The sequence below is a fragment of the Orycteropus afer genome, unplaced genomic scaffold (assembly GCF_000298275.1).
Source record: "Orycteropus afer afer isolate SDZICR_OR568_19922 unplaced genomic scaffold, OryAfe1.0 scaffold00121, whole genome shotgun sequence".
Lineage (NCBI taxonomy): Eukaryota > Metazoa > Chordata > Mammalia > Tubulidentata > Orycteropodidae > Orycteropus > Orycteropus afer.
Window position 1 is genome coordinate 7,918,267 of NW_006921708.1, and position 19,123 is coordinate 7,937,389.

The 19,123-nt window shown below is 39.9% G+C and overlaps 1 protein-coding gene across 1 annotated transcript in view; it reads left to right on the top strand.

Moving 5' to 3' along the window:
* CUNH7orf57 (chromosome unknown C7orf57 homolog) overlaps positions 1 to 19,123 on the top strand; it is a 75,478-nt gene that overhangs the window by 26,233 nt on the left and 30,122 nt on the right. Inside the window, exon 5 of the mRNA XM_007944145.2 lies at positions 10,108 to 10,205. Coding sequence (XP_007942336.2) covers positions 10,108 to 10,205 — 98 coding nt within the window. The remainder of the gene's footprint in view (positions 1 to 10,107; positions 10,206 to 19,123) is intronic.

A 19,123-nucleotide genomic window follows, 5' to 3' on the forward strand; every position in this document is an offset into this window, starting at 1 on the left:
CTGCCTCGGAAACCCAAGGAGGGGTCGCTATGAGTCGGGGCCGACTCGACGGCACATAACAACAACAACAACAACAACCTTGTTCCTGGATAGGTAGATGGAATACTGTGAGAATGTCAATACTATCCAAAGCAATCTGTACATTTAATGCAATCCTGATCCAGATACCAACAAAATTTTTTAAAAACATGAAAAAACCAATTACTAACTTCATATGGAAAGGAAAGAGACCTCAGATAAGCAGAGCACTTCTGAAGAAGAACAAGGTAGGAGGTCTCACCCTCCCAGATCTTAAGAACTACTATATAGCCATGGTACTTCAATACAGCATGGTATTGGTACAATGATAGACAGATAGACCAATGGAACAGAATCAAAAGGCCAGATATAGACCCATCAATCTATGGACAGCTGATCTTTGACAAAGGTCTAAAACCCATTAAAGGGGGGAGAGACAGCCTCTTTAACAAATTGTGCTGGCAATACTGGATATCTACTTACAGGAAAATGAAACAAGACCCGTACATCACCCCATACACAAAAACAAACTCTAGCTGGATCAAAGACTTAAATGTAAAACCCCAAACTATAAAATTCACCAAGGATAAAATTGGGGCAAATCTGGGGGCCCTGATTTATGGCATAAATAGACTATCAAGCATAACCCAGAGTACACAGGAGGTAGAAGAGAAGCTAGATGATTGGGACCTTTGAAAATCAAATTCTTATGCACATCGAAAGGGTTTGTCAAAAGGGTAAAAAGAGAACCTCCAGATTGGGAGAAAATATTTGCCTATGACATATCTGATAAAGGACTTATTTCCAAAATCTACAGAAAACTTCAACACCTCAACACCAAAAAGACAAACAACCCAATTCACAAGTGGGCAAAAGACTTGAACAGACACTTCACCAAAGATGATATACTGGCAGCCAACAAATACATGAGAAATTGCTCGCAATCATTGGTCTTTAGAGAGATGCAAATCAAAACAATGAGATAACATCTCATCCCAGCAATAATGATGGAGTTCTACAGGACAGAAAATAACAAATGCTGGCAAAGTTGTGGAGAGATTGGAACTCTTGGGCTCCGCTGGTGGGATTGTAAAATTGTACAACCATTGTGGCATATGGTATGGAATTTCCTTAAAAAACTGAAAATAGAAATATCATTTGACTCAGCAATTCCATTACTAGGAATATATCCTAAAGAGGTAAGAGCGCACGAACAGACATATGTACACCTATGTTCATTGCAGCAAAATTCACTATAGCAAAGAGATGGAAACAACCTAAATGCCCATCAATGGATGAGTGAATAACCAAATTATGGTACATGCATACAATGGGATATTATGCTGCATTAAAGAACAATGAGGGATATGCGAATCATGTCACAACATAGATAAGCCTGGAGGACATTATCCTGAGTGAAATAAATCAATCATAGAAGGACAAAAACTATATGAGTCTATTACTGTAAAAAGACAAAGAAGGATTTGCTTGTGAAAGGGGACTCACATTGTAGGTTACCGGGGTGGGGAGGAAAAGGGAGGGATTAATTCCAGGTTAGTTGGGGCCCACACACTGATGTGGGTAAGGGGAGAGATACGTGGAAAGACTCTGTGACCACCATGATAACATTAGGAAAAGGGAGGACACTGAATTGTGCACATAGGAGATAGATGACAGATGCTAATACCAACCAGTATGCCCACAATACTTCATTACTGTTAACACCAGACACCAAGCTACATATAAACACATACACATCTGAGAGGATCAGATGGGGGTCAGTATACAGGAGTATACTCTAGACCAAGGATAAATTCAGCACAGGCTAATCTTACACAGATACCAGTGATACAAAATACCTGCAATCCTTACAGAAGCAATAGAAGACAAGACACAGAGCAATCCCTCACAGACACCCAGACATTATGGGAGAGAGATCCAATAGATCTACCATCTCAGGACCATAGTATTGGGGGACACCAGACTCAGTTGGCACAACAAAATACGTAAAAGGCTTGTTCCTTATCCTACATTGGTGAGTAGTGACTGGGGTCTTAAGAAGCAAAGAAGAGTGCAGGAAAAAAAAAATCAAGGGCAAAGGCATTTGGAAGCAATCAGCCCTAGGAGGACAAGACAGCCCTCGAAACCAGAAGAACTAGATGGTGCCCAGCTACCAATGCCAACCACTTAGGAGAGGATCAAATCTGGAGATCCTGGATAGAGTGGGGGAAGAACATGGAACAACATCCAAAAACTCAATAATTACTAGAATTACTGGTCTGATGGAGTCTGGTGAGACCCCCAAAACTGTGGTCCTGGATACATTCTGGGTCTGCAGTAAAACTCACTCCCAGGGGCTGGCTCTCAGCCCAATATTAAATAAGATGTACATGCAGACCACTCAACCCAGGGTGATGCACCCACATACTCTATGGAAATGCATCCCTTGGAGCAATAGACCATGGGGCACCAGAGGGGCAACATTCACATGGAGGAAATACAGGAGAAACTGGAGTGTGTAACTGTGAGGGGCACAGGAGGAGGGTTACTGGGCAGGGAAGGGAGGAGACTCGGTTAGGGTTAGGGATGGTAAATGGGGAGTGAAACTAAATGTACACATAACGTTGAATGTAAAACAACCCCTTAAAAAAAGAAAAAGAAAAAGAAGAAAGATATTAACATAAAAAAAGAAAAGATTAAAAAACATTAAAAAAAAGTTACCTGTGTAGTAGTTGGAAAAAACTGCTGTATATTTGTTCTTAAAAAAAAAAAAAAAAAAAAAAAGGATGATGTGGACCTGCATCTGATATGTAAGGAACACCTACTTGTTTGCATATAAAGGAGAAACATGGGAGGTCATGTTGGATTTCTAACAGTTTCACTGGTGGTTGGGATTAGATTAAGTTGGAGAACTATCACTTTTACTCTAAATACTTCAGAATTGTCACAGTAAGACTTTTAGGAGTGTGTGAGGAATCAAAAGACTCTAAACCCACATGTCACTTGAATTTTTAACAGCTCTAAAACCCATTAAATAAATATATCTTTTAGAAGGTAAGGCAAAAAAAGAATTTTATTTCCAGCCATTACCACATGATTCTTTAAGGGAAGAATATGATGGGATCAGAAGACAAACTTCTCTCGTGACAAGATTCAGGTCAAATTCAAGAGGAATTAAAGCAATGAACTATAATACTGAACATTTGTGGCATAGTGACTATACAATGGAGTGTATTTATGATCAGCACAGCAACACTCCATACTTGTGATGGCCACAGGCCAGAGAGGACAGACAGCCAGTGGCACATGTGTGGGGCTTAACAAACCAAACACAACCTTGCAGCATTGTGTGATCATGCAGCCAATCAGTGCTAAGCACTTGCTATGTACTGTAGAGTCGGACCCGGCTCATAGTGACCCCTCCTTGGGTTTCTGAGGTGGTATGACTACAGAAGTAGATTGCCCAACCTACTGAGGAGTGGCTGGTGGGTTTGAACCGCCAGCCTTCTGGTTAGCAGTCAAGTGCCTTAGACACTACGCTACCAGAGCTCCTAAATTTATTTTCTCACACTTTACTCACCACTGTCAAGTCAATCCAACTCACAGCTACCCCACCTTGGGTTTCTGAGGCAGTATCTCTACAGAAGTAGATTGCCCAGTCTTCCTTTTGAGGAGTGGTTAGTGGGTTTGAACCTTCAGCCTTCTGGTTAGCAGTCACATGCCTTAGGCACTATGCCACTAAGCACTTAGTTGCTTTCAATTTATGCTATTTTAAAAGAATGCTGTGATGACTTTTGTTGAAATGTTATCCTCTTAATTGATCCAGCTATGTTTGAGAGAAGGCATGTGGTCCTCAGTATTGAAACTAAGAAAAAGGGGCAAAGAAACATACAGGATCTACATATGAGTGTTAGTTAGGGGTGGGGACTTCACTGATGATAGATATATGGACCCAAGGAAATTAAGGAGAGCCACAAAGTTTGAATTAAAAGCCCGTAACTTAATATTAAAGAAATCTTAGGGTTACTTCAATGAACTACCCTAAGACCCAGCATTATACATATGATGGCTAGTCTCTGAGATACCTGCATACTACTGTCCACTTGTTCTTATTTAGTATAAATTCAAATACCATGGGCCGGAGAAGTGGCTGATGGGTTTGAACCTCCAGCCTTCTGGTTAGCAGTCAAATGCCTTAGGCACTATACCACCTACTGCTGCCAGGAACCTTTGTAACTTTAAAAAAGAAAAAAGAAACTGTGAAATCATCTTCCAGCTGAACCTAAAGGTTTTTCACTCTGTCATGCCTAGAGTTCTGCCAGTGTCCTGACCCCATCTTACCCCACAGAGCTCCCAGTTGGCATCTGTCAGATACTGTCAGCCTTTTCTTTCTGTCCTTCTTTCTGCAGTCTCTATGCCCAAAAAGTCATCGGTGCAGTAATTCTGGGAAAAGGGGCAAATTGAACCAGTATGCCAAACAGTGTTCACATAGCTACTGTACACAGGCTGTATCAGAAGGACCACAACTTTGATCAATTTAAAGCTCAGTAAGAAAGACTTAAACTATATTGCTTCATTTTTATTTAGCACATTTACTGAGTGAGTATCCAAATTATTGGTGTGGAAATATTTACTACATGAAAAACAAGGGGGCTTCATCCACTTCAGTAGAATTTGTACTATTTTGTTTTTCCTTTTTTATCTCTATGCTGTTTCTTATATAAATGAGTTAATAGTAAGTATTTTGTATACGATTCTTTTTATTTCTGAACCGTTATAAAGCTATTTTCAAAACTGGGGTTCCAGCTGTAACATTAAGTTAATGTAGTGGATGCTTCCCACCTCAGATTCTTTGCAGGATGAAGTAGAATATAAATTAATATTGTTGTTGTTATTGTTGTTATGTGCCGTCGAGTTTAACTAGACTCATAGCAACCCCTCCTTGGGTTTCCGAGGCAGTATCACTATGGAAGTAGATTGCCCCATCTTCTTTCCAAGGAGTGATTGGTGGGTTTGAACCGCCAGCCTACTGGTTAGCAGTCAAGTGCCTTAGGCACTATGCTACTGCTGAATAAATGATTTTTCATGTTTAAACTATTTAACACGGGAAGCAACACTTGGATCTGGAAATTTTTCAGCAAGTTATAATCACAGAGCCCATTAGTCACGTGGATCCTGGCTTAGCTCTTGATGCAGTTTCTCTTCATTCCCTTGGATGAACTTCTTCCTTTTGGAATATTTCCCACTCCCGCCCTATCCTCTCCTCTCTGCCACAGACCGTTGGCCAGGAAAGTACTTAGGCCTAAATAAATGTTCGTCTTTAGTCTAGAGACATTCAGCCAGCCTGAAATGAAATGTTATTTTTGATCTGTTTAAATTGCTTATCAGTTTTCTTTTCATCATATGCTCTTTTGTGCTTTCTCAACCATGTGTATTATGCTTTATAAATTAAAAAATTAGCTTATTAAATTTACTTAGTGGACTAATAGGAGATATTTTCTATATATATATGTATATATATATATATATATATATGTATGTATGTATGTATGTATGTATGTATGCTGTGAAGTATAATCAAGGGACCTGGTAAATGATAGACATAAAGGATGAGGGAGAAGGTGAAATAAAAAATGGGTGCATTGCTGGGATTAGGAACACCAGGAGGAAAGTGCTCAGGTGGAGTTATAAGAGAGAAGAGGCTAGAAGAGATGAACATGGGATATACATATAAATTTTGAACTCTCAGATTCTCTCCTTAAAGAAGATGTTGTGGTCTAGAGTTTAAATTTATAGTAACAGTGCGTGCACACACACACACATACACACACATACACACACATACACATACATTCATATGTATGAATTGGAATCGACTTGATGGCAGTGAGTTTGGTTTTTTGGTTTTGTATATAACCAGGAATTAGCAAGGAGAAGAAAAGAGGGGAAGATGTTGAAAAGTAGTATTAAGGGACCTGGTAAATAATAATAATGAGGGATGAGGTAGAAGGTGAACTCAAGATGGATGCTCATTGCTGGAACTAGGAATTTCGGGAGGAAAGTGCTCAGAGTTAAAAGGAATAGGAGGCTAGAAGAGATGGATTTGGGATCATCCAAGGTACTGATTTCAAATGTCAGGCCAACATGCATGCTGTTATTTTAAATTTAAACTCTAAACCACAACATCTTCTTTAAGCAGAGAATCTAAGAGGTCATAATTTATATGTGTATCCCATGTTCATCTCTTCCAGCCTCCTCTCTCTTATAACTCCACCTGAGCACTTTCCTCAGGGTGTTCCTAATCCCAGCAATGCACCCATCTTTGATTTCACCTTCTCCCTCACCCCTTATGTCTGTCATTTACCGGGTCCCTTGATTATACTTTTCAGCATCTACCCCTCTCTCCTCTTCCCTTTGCTACTCACTGGTTCAGGTCCTCATTACCTGTTGCCCTCTTAATGCAGGAGCTCTCTTTCCTGATCCTCTCTTTTTTCCTCTAGGGAGGCCACCTCACTGTCTCTCGAGACATTCTTACTTCTTCTGTTCTGATACCTTTCCTCCATTTTTCCTCCAACAGCAATGTCCTGCTATACATGCAAGGCCTGTCTCAATGCCAACTTCCTCCTCTCTAATTTCTTCTTCTACCCTGTCCTTTTAAGCCTGGATGAGATTCTCTAACTAAATCCTTCACGAATATAATATATACTTGACTGCTTATACAAGTAGCCTCCAACTTACGATTATACCTTCTTATTATAACTGCATTGCAAGTTGGTTCTGATGTAAGTCCAAAACCTGTTTTGTTGTTTTTGTTGTTAGGTGCTATCAAGTCACTTCTGACTCATATCAACTCTCTGTAAAACAGAATGAAACACTGCCCAGTCCTGTGCCATCCTCATAATCTTTGCTACACTTGAGTCCATCTTTGCAGCCACTATATCAATCCATCTCATTGAGGGTCTGCCCCTTTTTCATTGACCCTCTATTTCACTAAGCATGATATCGTTCTCCAGGGACTGGTCTTCTCTGACAACATGGCCAGAGTACATACATGAGATGAAGTCTGGCAATTCTGGCTTCTAAGGAACATCCCGGGAATACTTCTTCCAAGATATATTTGTTTGTTTTTCTGTCAGTCTGTGGTATTTTCAATATTCTTCATCAACACTGCAACACAAATAAATGCTTCAATTTTTCTTTGGTCTTCCTTATTCAGTGTCTACCTTTTACATGCATATGAGGCTATAGAAAATATCTTGGTCAGGCATACTTTAGTCTTCAAAGTGACATCTTTGCTCTTTAACATTTTAAAGAGGTCTTTTGCAGCAGATTTTCCCAGTGCAGTACATCCTCTGATTTGTTGACTGCTGCTTCCATGGGTGTTGATTGTGGATCCAAGTACAATGAAATTGCTGACAACTTCAATATTTTCTCCATTTTTCATGATATTGCTGATTGGTGTAGTTGTGAGTATTTTTGTTTTCTTTATGTTGAGGTGTAATCCATACTGAAATGCTTTAAGTCCTCTTCACTTTCAGCAAGCAGTGTTGTGCCATGTGCATATCACAAGCTTTTAATGACTCTTCCTCCAATCCTGATGCTCCATTCCTCTTCATATGGTCCAGCTTCTTGGATTATTTGCTCAGCATACAGATTGAATAAATGTGGTGAAATGATGTAATCCTGATGCACACCTTTCCATGTAGCATCTCCTTGTTCTGTTTGAATGACTGCCTCTTGGTCTGTGTACAGGTTCCTCATGAGCACAATTAAGTGATCTGAATTCCCATTCTTTGCAATGTTATCCATAATTTATATGATCCACACTGGATGCCTTTGCATAGTCAATAAAACATAGGTAAACATCTTTCTGGTATTTTTTTGCTTTCAGCCAAGATGTATCTGACATCAGCAGTGATATTCCTCATTCTGTGCCCTCTTCTGAACCTAGTTTGAATTTCTGGCAGTTCCCTGTGAATACACTGCTGCAACTGTTTTTAAATTGTCTTCAGGAAAATTTTACTTGCATGTGATATTAGTTATATTGTTAGATAACTTCTGCATTTTGTTGGATCACTTCTGTTTTGAATGGGCACAAATATAGATCTCTTCCAGTCACGTGGCCAGGTAGCGATCTGGCAAATTTGTTGGCATAAACAAGTGATAAGCACCTCCGGTGCTCCATCCATTTGTCAAAACATCTCAATGGGTATTCTGTCAAGTCTCAGAGCCTTGTTTTTAGCCAATCCCTTGAGTGAGGGAAGTTGGACATCTTTCTTCAGTATTATTGGTTCTTGATCATATGCTATCTCCTGAGATGGTTGAATGCTGACAAATTCTTTTGGTACAGTGTATTCCTTCCATCTTCTTTTGATGCTTCCTGCATAGTTCAGTGTTTTGCCAATAGAATCCTTCAGTATTGCAACTTGAAGCTTGAATTTTTTTCTTCAGTTCTTTCAGCTTGAGAAATGAGTGTGTGCTTTCCTTTTGTTTTTCTAATTCCAGGTTTTTGAACATTTCATTACAATACTTTTTAATATTATTATTATTCATTATCATTGCCATTAATCTCCAGTGTCTTTATAAATCCAATCTTTGTCTTTGGGTGTTGGAAACATTAGGTATAAACTTAAAGATATATTTTAATGGATGCATGCATTAAAAAATCATAAAAATTTACTCCAACGATGAAGAAGATTTAGTTGGATGATGTTGGCATTTTGTTGGTTATGGTAGTAACTCCACTGTGGAAGGTTCCAGAGCATCTGGATTATTCTGAATGTGGGTGATGTTTCTAGGCAGAAAATTAGTGAGAGTTTTCTATATTTTTTTTTCTTTGTGTATTTCATGGTAACATCTTACTGCTTCCTGAATCTTTCTATCAACTTTAGCAAAGCAATCAGTGTTTGGTCCATGTTTTCAAGTCCCTGAAGCCATTGGTAGTTTAGAAAAATAAATCTATGCTGCATTGTTTTGAACAATAGATATAAAATTGAACATCAGTGAGTGAGTATCTGAGAGTGAAAGCATCAGGAAATTATATGCTGCAACACTGTATGTAGTAGTACATATTTAAAAAATAAAAACCAAACTCACTGCCTTTGAGTGGGATCTGACACACAGTGACCTGTCCCTGGGTTTCCGAGGCAGTATCACTACAGAAGTAGATTTCCCAACCTTCCTTCCGAGGAGTGGCTGGTGGGTTTGAACCGCCAGCCATCTGGTTAGCGGTCAAATGCTCCTCAGTACATATTGGTAACAATGAAAAAAAAAAAGGAAAAAAATGCAATTATTTGTAACTAGAATATCTCGTAAGAGAGGACTACCTGTAGTGGAATTGGACTTTGGTAAGCTGTTACAAAGACAATATGGGCTACCATATGACCTTATGACCACAACACTCCACTTCCATGCCATGCACACAGGACAGAGCCAAGAGTCACCTGGCAGTAGGAGCTGTAAGCACACTTTTTACCCTCTTTAGGGATTAAGTAAAAGCAGATTTAAACGCCCAGCCCTGGATACACTTTCCCTTTTGCTCTACTTTGGTTCTCATTGGAATGGTCATATTGGAGAAATCCAAAAGATTCTTCAGAGAATGTTCTTTGCACTCCCCTATGTTCTCTGTACTCTACCTGACTACTCTTTCTTCCAGCCTACCTGGGCTTTCCCCCAGGGTATGTGGTGAGGGGACCTGCCAGCTATGACAGGGGGACCTCCTACTTCTACAAAGTCCCTTGAGGACTAGGCACCTCCCTTAGGACCCTTAAATATTTCATGTTATTAGTGGTTTGTGTTTTTTCATTGAGTAGATGGCATCATTACTTGAATTCAGCAGCTACTTTTGAATCACTGAGAATCCCTTCTACATGTTAGGTATTGATAACTGCTTTGTTGAATGAGGCTATTGTTGACTTATATTTCATTATGTCTCTTTACCAGTAAAATAATTACTATGCTGAATATCTGGACCTATATATTTTGTATTTTTGTTGCTGTTTGCATTTTCTGAATTTTCTTCTACTTACTTAGTGTCTGAGCTGTGAACACTCTTCACTAAATTGTGGTTTGGTATGTTTCTTGGCATAGGTTAGGCTGCCAGCTATTAACTCAAAGCATCCAAGCAAAGTGGAAACTCTTGTCAGCTCCAAAGAGACTTCCAGGAATAGACTCTCCTTTCCTCCAGTGTAAGTGGACAAGTAACATGGAGGGTGTCTGACTGGGTTTGGTCTGTCATGTTCATACATGCAACAACGTCTACACACTGTGCTAATATTTACCCAATGACATTTGCTTCCTGATCACACTTTTTGGACAATGTTTTTTGTGACTTTGGCCATCACAGCTTCCCACAGCCTAGCATGCAAAACCGTGACCTGGTCTTGCATTTCCTTGCTTCCTAACCCCATTTTTTGTTACTTCTCAACATCTCTTTCTGTTCCTATTGAGCATATTTCCTTCCTCCTCCACACCTGGTTTGCTGTGCTGCTTGGCATGTGTAAATACTGCACCTCTCCAATGAACTCTTCTATTCTCCATCAGACTGAAACCCATTTCCACAATCCAGCTTCTCAACAATAGCTTGTTTTGATTGACTGCCTTTTAAATTCTGGACCACTTCTTAAAACTATGTGTTATTTAAGTCTCTTATATTGTATGTCACAAAGGCCTAAACCTTATTGTTCACTCCTGTTAAGTACCCTTGCTTTGTATTCATTTAAAAAATACATCAGTTGCTCTTACATCTTGGTAATCCCTTACCTGAAGAGTGAAAGCCCTGTGGGCTTCTGTCATTTAGTTTCCTATAATCCCAGTTTAGTGCTGGAATAAATGCTATTAAAATAGTCTAATTCTTCAAACACCTTCTAGTCAGTAGGGGGAATAACGATTACTTTCCAGTGTGACATATGAGAGTACCAAGCTCAGGCTGTGAAGGAGAAAAATGAGAGGAGAGACCATTAAGAATGTCCTAACAATAAATAAGAAATCTGAGGCTCAGAGAGAGAAAGTGATACCTTTCATCTGTTTAATTTCAAAGCTCATGTGGTTCCCACCATGTGAAAGATGCTTGTCACTCTCTAGTGTATATTTTCTATTAAGATGAAGCAAATGCAGCAGTGCCAACCTAAGAAAGATCAATGACAGAAAGAGGAAAAACCTGCATAAGCAAGCACAGAGCTGGCAGATAACCTTTAATAGGAACATGTAGATAGAAAATAACTTTAACAACTTTCAAATATGATATACACTCTAAGCAGCCCATCACTACCTAAGAAAGGCATGGTATTTTCTGAAAATAGCTTCCTAGTGAACTGCTAGGTTTTTTTTTTTTTTTTTTTTTAATTGAATATCATGATAAAAGGTTTTGGAAATTAAACTAAGCATGTTGTTACCCATGTGTAAGAGATGCTTTGTGTACTTCCTTACACTTTAAAATGGAAAGAGAGAGTTCTCTGTTATGTCTTTCTTTACCCCACCCCCCCAAAAAAACCATTTTATTGTGGTTTAGGTGAAAGTTTACAGAGTAAAGTAGTTTCCCAGTCATCGATCTATACACATTTTGTTTTGTGACATTAGTTGCAATCCACTCAGTGCAACAGCACTCTTCCTACTTCCTCTTTAGATTTCCTGATTCCATTCATCCTTCTTTCTTGCGCCTTCCTGCCTTTTGAACTTTGTTTTATGTGTTTTGAGACAGATGCTACCCTATTGGTCTCATATGGTTCATTGATTTGAGGAGCACATTCCTCAGTGGTGGTATTGTTTATTTTATAGGTCTATTTGTGGTGGTTAAGTTTGTGTGTCAGTTTGGCTCGGCCTTGTTGAGTGGCTGGGCAGCTGGATGTAGTATTCCCCATGATGAGACTTGTAATCAACTCCATGGTGGAATCTACTGTGAGCAGCTGAGTACTTGCCTTTGGGTATGTGGTCTGCTTTCCGTATATAAGAAACAGCTTTGGGAATGGTCTCTAGCTTATGGCATGCTGAACCCTGCATGTAGCCGTATTGTTGTACAGCCTGCCATGCTCTGCCGCTCTTGGGAATTTCAGTGGACTTGGGTTAATGGCCTGCCGTGTGGTTTCGTAACATAGGGACTGTGCCATTTTATTTGTCAACCATGGGGTTGTCGGCCTCAGCAGCCAGTAGCTGCCTGAGAGAAGAGATGTCTTTAGCTTCAGTGGGCCAGGAGCAAGAGGCAAAGCTGAAACCCAAGGCCAGGGGCCTTTCACCCAGCCCCTAGAGCCTGGCACTTTGAACTCAGACTTAAAGCCCTCCAAACTATAAGAGAATAAACTCCTGTTTGATAAGGTCATCCCATTTGTGGTATATTTCTGTCAGAGTGGCACTTGGCAACCAGAACACTATTGTTTGGCTGAAAGATGATCTCTGGGAGTAGATTCAGTTCCAGGTTTGAAGGGTGTTTAAAGGCCATAGTCATGAGGTTCCACCAGTCTCTATCAGATCAGTAAGTCTTTTTTTTTTTTTTTTAAGTTCTTTTTTTTTTTCTTTTTTAAATTTTGATTGTGATTTAAGTGAAAGTTTACAGAGGAGATTTCTTTTCCATACAGCAGTTCTTATACATTTTGTTTCATGACACTAACTGTAATTCCCCACAGTGTAACAGCTCTCTTCCCACTTCCTCCCAGTAGTTAGGTACCTCTTCGCTTTGTCCTTCCCTCCCATGCACTCCCACACCCCAATCTATCTCACTATGGAAACTTCTTTCTTCTGTTCTCCCATGATCGACCACTCCAAGGAGTGTATCTATCTGATGTAAATTTTCACCCCATATCCTTTTCTTTTGTTTGGCTGGAAACCACAGGAGTGAGTTCAGTTCCAGATCTGAAGGGTAACTAGGGGCTGTAGTCTCAGAGGTCTCACCAGGCTCTATCAGACCAGCAAACCTCATCAATTTTTATGAGTTTGAGTTTTATTCCATATTGTTCTCCTGTTCTATCCAGGATCTCTTGCATCAATCCCCTTTGAGTGATTGACAGTGGTAGCCAGGCACCATCTTCTGGTCTCATGGTCGTATAGGCTGAGGACCACATGGCCAACTAATCCCTTGGACTAATTATTAACAGATGTTTTTGCTTTTCTTCATTCTTCTTTGGTCTAAATGAGGAAAGACCCAATGTTGTATCAAGATGGCCACTTGCAAGCTTTTAAGACCCCAATCACTACTCATCAAAGTAGGATGTAGAATGATGTTTTTGTGTAGTGTGTTATGACAGTTGAGCTTGATGTTCACTGCAACCATGGTCCCAAGCCCACAGGTCCAAATACTCTTTCCCTCAGGGTAGCTGGCAGTGGCCAAGAAGCCATAACAAATTTGTCCCTTATCAACCATATACCAGGCAATTCTTACAGCACATAAAAAATGCTTGTAGAAACATTGTCTGCCAACCCTATACATGGTCATGGGCAGACTCCCCCCTGTCTAGATGTACCTGATTGTTCAGACTATCCATTTATCCATCTACTTATAGATCGATGCTCACCATCACTGACAGTGCAGTACTGCACATGCAAAAGGGTTTCATCTTTGTTGTCTGTACCTCCCGTGTACCCCTCTATGTCTTCCTCTTCTTCGGTGCCACTGATCACTCACGTTTTGTACAGTGCCCTTCCCTTTACTCAAATCAATACATGTACTGAAAGTTTCCTTCCATTTATGAACCTTTCCTTGACTTTTTAGAATAGTGAACTAATACAATATTTGTCCTTCTATGATTGACTTATTTTACTCAGGATAATGTCCTCCATGTTCATCCACACTATGTGGTGTTTTGCAGATTTTACTTTATTCTTTAGTGTTGCATGGTATTCCATTGTGTATATGTACCATAATTTGGTTATTCAGTCTTCTGTTGAAGGACACTTAGGTTGTTTGCATGTCTTTGCTATTGTGAATAGTGCTGCAATGAACATGGGTGTGCATACATCTGTTCTTTTCAGGCTCTTACTTCTTTAGGATATTGTGGTGGTTATGTTTGTGAGTCAACTTGGCTGGACCTGGTTGAGTGGCTGGGCAGCTGGATGTAGTATTCCCAATGATAAGACTGGTAATCAACTCTATGGTGGAATCTTCTGTGAGCAGCTGAGTAGCAGCCTTAGGGATATGGTCTGCTTCCTATATATAAGGAGAAGTCCTTGAGGAATAGACTCTAGCTTATGGCACGCTTGAACCCTGCATGAAGCCATGTCATTGATCAGCAACCTGCCATGCTCTGCTGACCTTGAGACTTTTAATGGACTTGAGTTAATGGCCTGCTGTGTGGTTTGGTAACATTGGGACTGTGCCTTTTTATTTGCCAACGTTGGGCTTGTCAGTCTCAACAGCCAGCAGCTGTCTGAGTGAAGAAAAGCCTCTAGCTCCAGTGGGCCTGGAGCAGGAGGCAGAGCTGAACCCCAAGGTTGAGGGGCTTTCACCCAGCCCCTAGAGCCTGGCACTTGGAACTCAGACTTCTAGCATCATGAACTGTAAGAGAATAAACTCCTGTTTGTTCACGCCATCCCATTTGTGGTATATTCTTGTGAGAATGGCATTAGGTAACCAGAACAGAATATGGTATGAAGAGAGTGAGGTACTGCTCTGACAGATACCTAAAATGTGGAAACAGGAGTGGAGTGCGTCCTTGACCCGAGACCCTGGCAGAGTGACCCTGACATATGGTATGAGAGATGGCAGGAGCAGAGCCGAGAGAACCGGCATGAGACAGTGACAACCTTGCCAGCCCGTGGAGAGCTGGATGCCATTGTGCAGGTGGCTTCCTGGTGGAGTAGGTTGCCTTCGGGCATTAATTGGTAGATGATACCAGCTTGAAATGGAGTAGCAGGTTGGCTGGACCATGGAGTGAGAAAGCTGAGTGATTTTTGGGCAGGAAGATTTCTGGCAGAGTGGGTTGCCTTCGGCATTAATCGGCAGAAGTTGAGAGACCAAGGAAATGGGAAGCAGAGCTGCCTCAGCCTTAAGGGTAGGACCATGGCCTTTGGGGGTGGAACCAGCACAGCCCCCTAGGTATCAAAAGTCAGACCTTCACCAACTTGGTTCTGGAGTGTGGGGCTGCTCATTCATGTTAGCTGGTGGGATGGAGTCAAGGTGCTGCCCAAGAGTGAGGGGGCAGGGCTGCCATAACCAAGAGGGAGACAAATGGGGCCTGCCAGGCTAAGGGGTTGAAGTTGCCACTCAGGAACTAGGGGACTGGAGTCACCCAGTGAAGGAGACCTGTACAGATACCACCCACTGAAGATCTGTACAGGTGCCAAGTTGACAAGGGGTGGAATTGTGGTGGTTATGTTTGTGAGTCAACTTGGCTGGGCCTGGTTAAGTGGCTGGGCAGCTGGATGTAGTATTCTCATTGATGAGACTGGTAATCAACTCCATGGTGGAATCTTCTGTGAGCAGTTAAGTAGCTGCCTTAAGGATATGGTCTGCTTTTTGTATATAAGGAGAAGCCTTGGGGTATGGTCTCTAGCTTACAGCACACTTGAACCTTGCATGTAACCATGCCATTGTTCAGCAGCCTGCCATGCTCTGCCAACCTTGTGACTTTCAATGGACTTGAGTTAATGGCCTGCTATGTGATTTGGTAACATCGGGACTGCCTTTTTATTTGTCAACCTTGGGCTTGTCGATCTCAGCAGAGCGCAGCTGTCTGAGTGAAGAAAAGCCTCTATCTAGCTCCAGTGGGCTGGGAGCCAGGAGCAGGAGGCAGAGCTGGACCCCAAGGTTGAGGGGCTTTCACCACCCCCTAGAGCCTGGCACTTTGAACTTGGGCTTAAAGCCTCCAAATTGTAAGAATAAACTCCTGTTTGTTAAAGCCATCCCATTTGTGTTATATTCTTGTCAAAGCAGCACTAGGTAACCAGAACAGATGTATATCTACTAATGGGATGGCTGCATCAAATGGTATTTCTAATTCCAAATTTTTAAGCCATCACCATACTGCTTTCCAATGGTTGTATTATTTTACATTCCCACCAGAAGTGTATGAGAATCCCAGTCTTTCCACATCCTTGCCATCATTTGTTATTTTCTATCTTGTTGAACTTTGCTTTTAGTGCTGGGGCAAGATCTCACTGTTGTTTTGATTTGCATCTTTGTAATGGCTAATGATCATGAACATTTCTTCATATGTTTGTTGGCTGCCTCAATATCTTCTTTGGTGAAGTGTCTATTCATGACTTCTGACCATTTTTTAACTGGATTGTTTATCTTTTTGTTGTTGAGGTGTAGGAGTTTTCTATAAATTTTAGATATGTTGTTAGATATGTTGTTGAATATTTCTTCCCAATCTGTAGGTTCTCTTTTTACCTTTTTGGAGAAGTCTTTAGAAGCACATAAAAATTTAATTTTTAGAAGGTTCCATTCATCTAGTTTATCTTCTGCTGTTTGTGAATTTTGGCTTACACTTGATACTCTATTTATGCCATAAATGAGGGCTCCTAAATTTGCCCCTAGTTTTTCCTTGAGGAACTTTATAGTTTTAGGTTTCACATTTAAGTCTTTGGTCCATCTGGAGTTAGTTTTTGTATATGGTGTGAGGTATGGATCCATATTTCATTTTTCTACAAAAGGATATCTAGTTTTGCCAGCACCATTTGTTAAAGAGACTATCTCTTACCCATTTAATGGATTTCAGCCCTTTGTCCAAAATCAGCTGACCAAAAGTCGATGGGTACGTTTCTGGGTTCCGTGTCTGTCATTGTACCAATACCAGCCTGTTTTGACTACTGTGGCTGCATATTAGGTTTTATGATCCAGGAGTGTGAGAACTCCTACTTTGTTCTTGTTCTTCTGCTTATTCAGTAGTGCTTTGCTTATCCAGGATCTCTTTCCTTCCCATATAAAATTAGTGATTGGTTTTTCCATATCCTTGAAGAACGTTGATGGGATCTGGATTGGGATTGCATTGAATGTACAGATTGCTTTGGATATTATTGACATTTTCACAATGTTCAATCTTCTATCCACAAGTATGGTATGCCCTTCCATTTATGTGGATCTCTTACGGTTTCTTGAATTGGTGTTTTGTGGTTTTCTTTGTACTGGTCTTTTGTGTTCCTGGGAAGATCTATTCCCAAGTATTTTATATTTTTGGTAGCTATTGTAAATAGTACTGACTTCCTTATTCCATTTTCAGGAATCCATTTGCTGGTGTAGAGGGATCCAACTGAGTTTTGTATATTGATCTTATATCCTGCCACTGTGCTAAATCTCTCAATTAGTTCCAATATTTTTCTTGCTAAGTCTTTTGGGTTTTCTATGCATAGGGTCATATCATCAGAAAATAAGGATCATTTGACTTCTTCCTTGCCAATTTGGATGTCTTTGATTTCCCTTTCTTGCTTTATGTCCTTGGCTAGGGCTTCCAAAACAATGTTGAATGGAAGTGGTGATAGAGGGCATCCTTGTCTGGTTTTTGTTTGCAAGGGGAATGGTTTCAGTCTCTTTCCAATGAGAATGATGTTGGGTTTTGGTTTTGTATATGTGGTCTTAATTATGTTGAGGAATGTCCCTTGTTTTCCTATTTTGCTGAGAGTTTTTATCAAGAATGGGTGTTGAATTTTATCAAATGCCTTTTCTGCATTGATTGATATGATCATGTGGTTCTTTTTCTTTTACTTGTGTGATGGATTGCATTGATTTTTTTTTCTAGTGTTGAAAAATCTTTGTATACCTGGTATGAGCCCCACTTGGTAATATATTAATATATAATTTTTTTGATATATTGTTGGAGTCTTTTGTTGAAGAGTTTTGCATTCAATGAGGGATATTGGTCTGAAGGTTTCCTTTTTAGTGATTTGCCTGGTTTTGGTATCAAGGTTATGCTTGCTTCATAAAATGAGTTAAGGAGGATTCCATCCTTTTCTATGTTTTGGAATAGTTTGAATAGGATTGGTATCAGTTCGTCTCTAAATGTTTTGTAGAATTCTCCAGTGAAACAATCTGGGCCAGGACTTTATTTTGTTGTTAATTTTTTAATGACCTGTTTGATTTCTTCTTTTGTTATGGATTGGTTCAAATTTTTGACCTCAGTCTTGTTAGTTTAGGTAAGTAGTATGTTTCTAGAAATCTGTCCATTTCTTCTACATTTTCAAATTTGTTGAAATACAGTTCTTCATTGTATCCTGATACCCTTTTTATTTCAATTGGTTCTGCTGTGACATTGCCCAGTTTGTTTCTTACTCATGATACTTATATACTTTCCCTCTTTTCCTTTGTCAAGTTTGCCAGTTGTTTGTCAATTTTATTAATCTTTTCAAAAAACCAACTTCTAGTCTCATTGATTTTTTTCTATTGTCTATTTTCTGTTTCATTTATTATATATTTCCATATATATTATTATTTATTTTCTTCTCATGACCGTAGGCAATTTTTTTTGCTTCTCTTTTTCTAATTGTTGGAGATGTTGCGTTAAGGTGTTGATTTTGGCTCCTTCTTCTTTTCTTCTTTTTTGATGTGTGACTCTGTTGCTATAAATTGCCCTTGGATCACTGCTTTTGCTATGTCCCGAAGATTTTGGGATGTTGTATTTTCATTCTCATTTGATTTAAGGAACATTTAATTTCATTTTTTATTTCTTCTATTATCAGTCATTTTCAAGAAGGATGTTATTCATTTTCATGTGTTTGCTCTTTTTCCATTGGTTTTCCTAGTGTTGCTTTATAATTTTTTCGCATTGTGATCTGAGAAAATGCTTTGCAGCATTTATTTATTCAACATATTTTCAATTTATTGAGGCTTGCTTTGTGGCATAACTTGATCTATCTTGGATAATGTTCCATATGTGCTGGAAAAGAATATAGGTTGTGCTGTTGTTGAGTGAAGATGTCTATAAGCTCTATAGGGTCAAGTTGGTGGATTCTGTCGTGTGGTTCTTCTGCGTCTTTGTTGAATTTCTTTCCAGTTGTTCTATCTGTTGTTGAAAGTGGTGCATTAAAGTCTCCTAGTATATTGGTCCTATAAGTTTATGTGAATGAGTAGAATTCCCAGATGTATAGTAGAGCTGACAAGGGGCAAGGTTGTGGTCACTGCTTGGTCACAGCAAGCTACCCAGAGCCACCGAGTAGTTGATCCTGCGGGCTTGGGACCATAGTC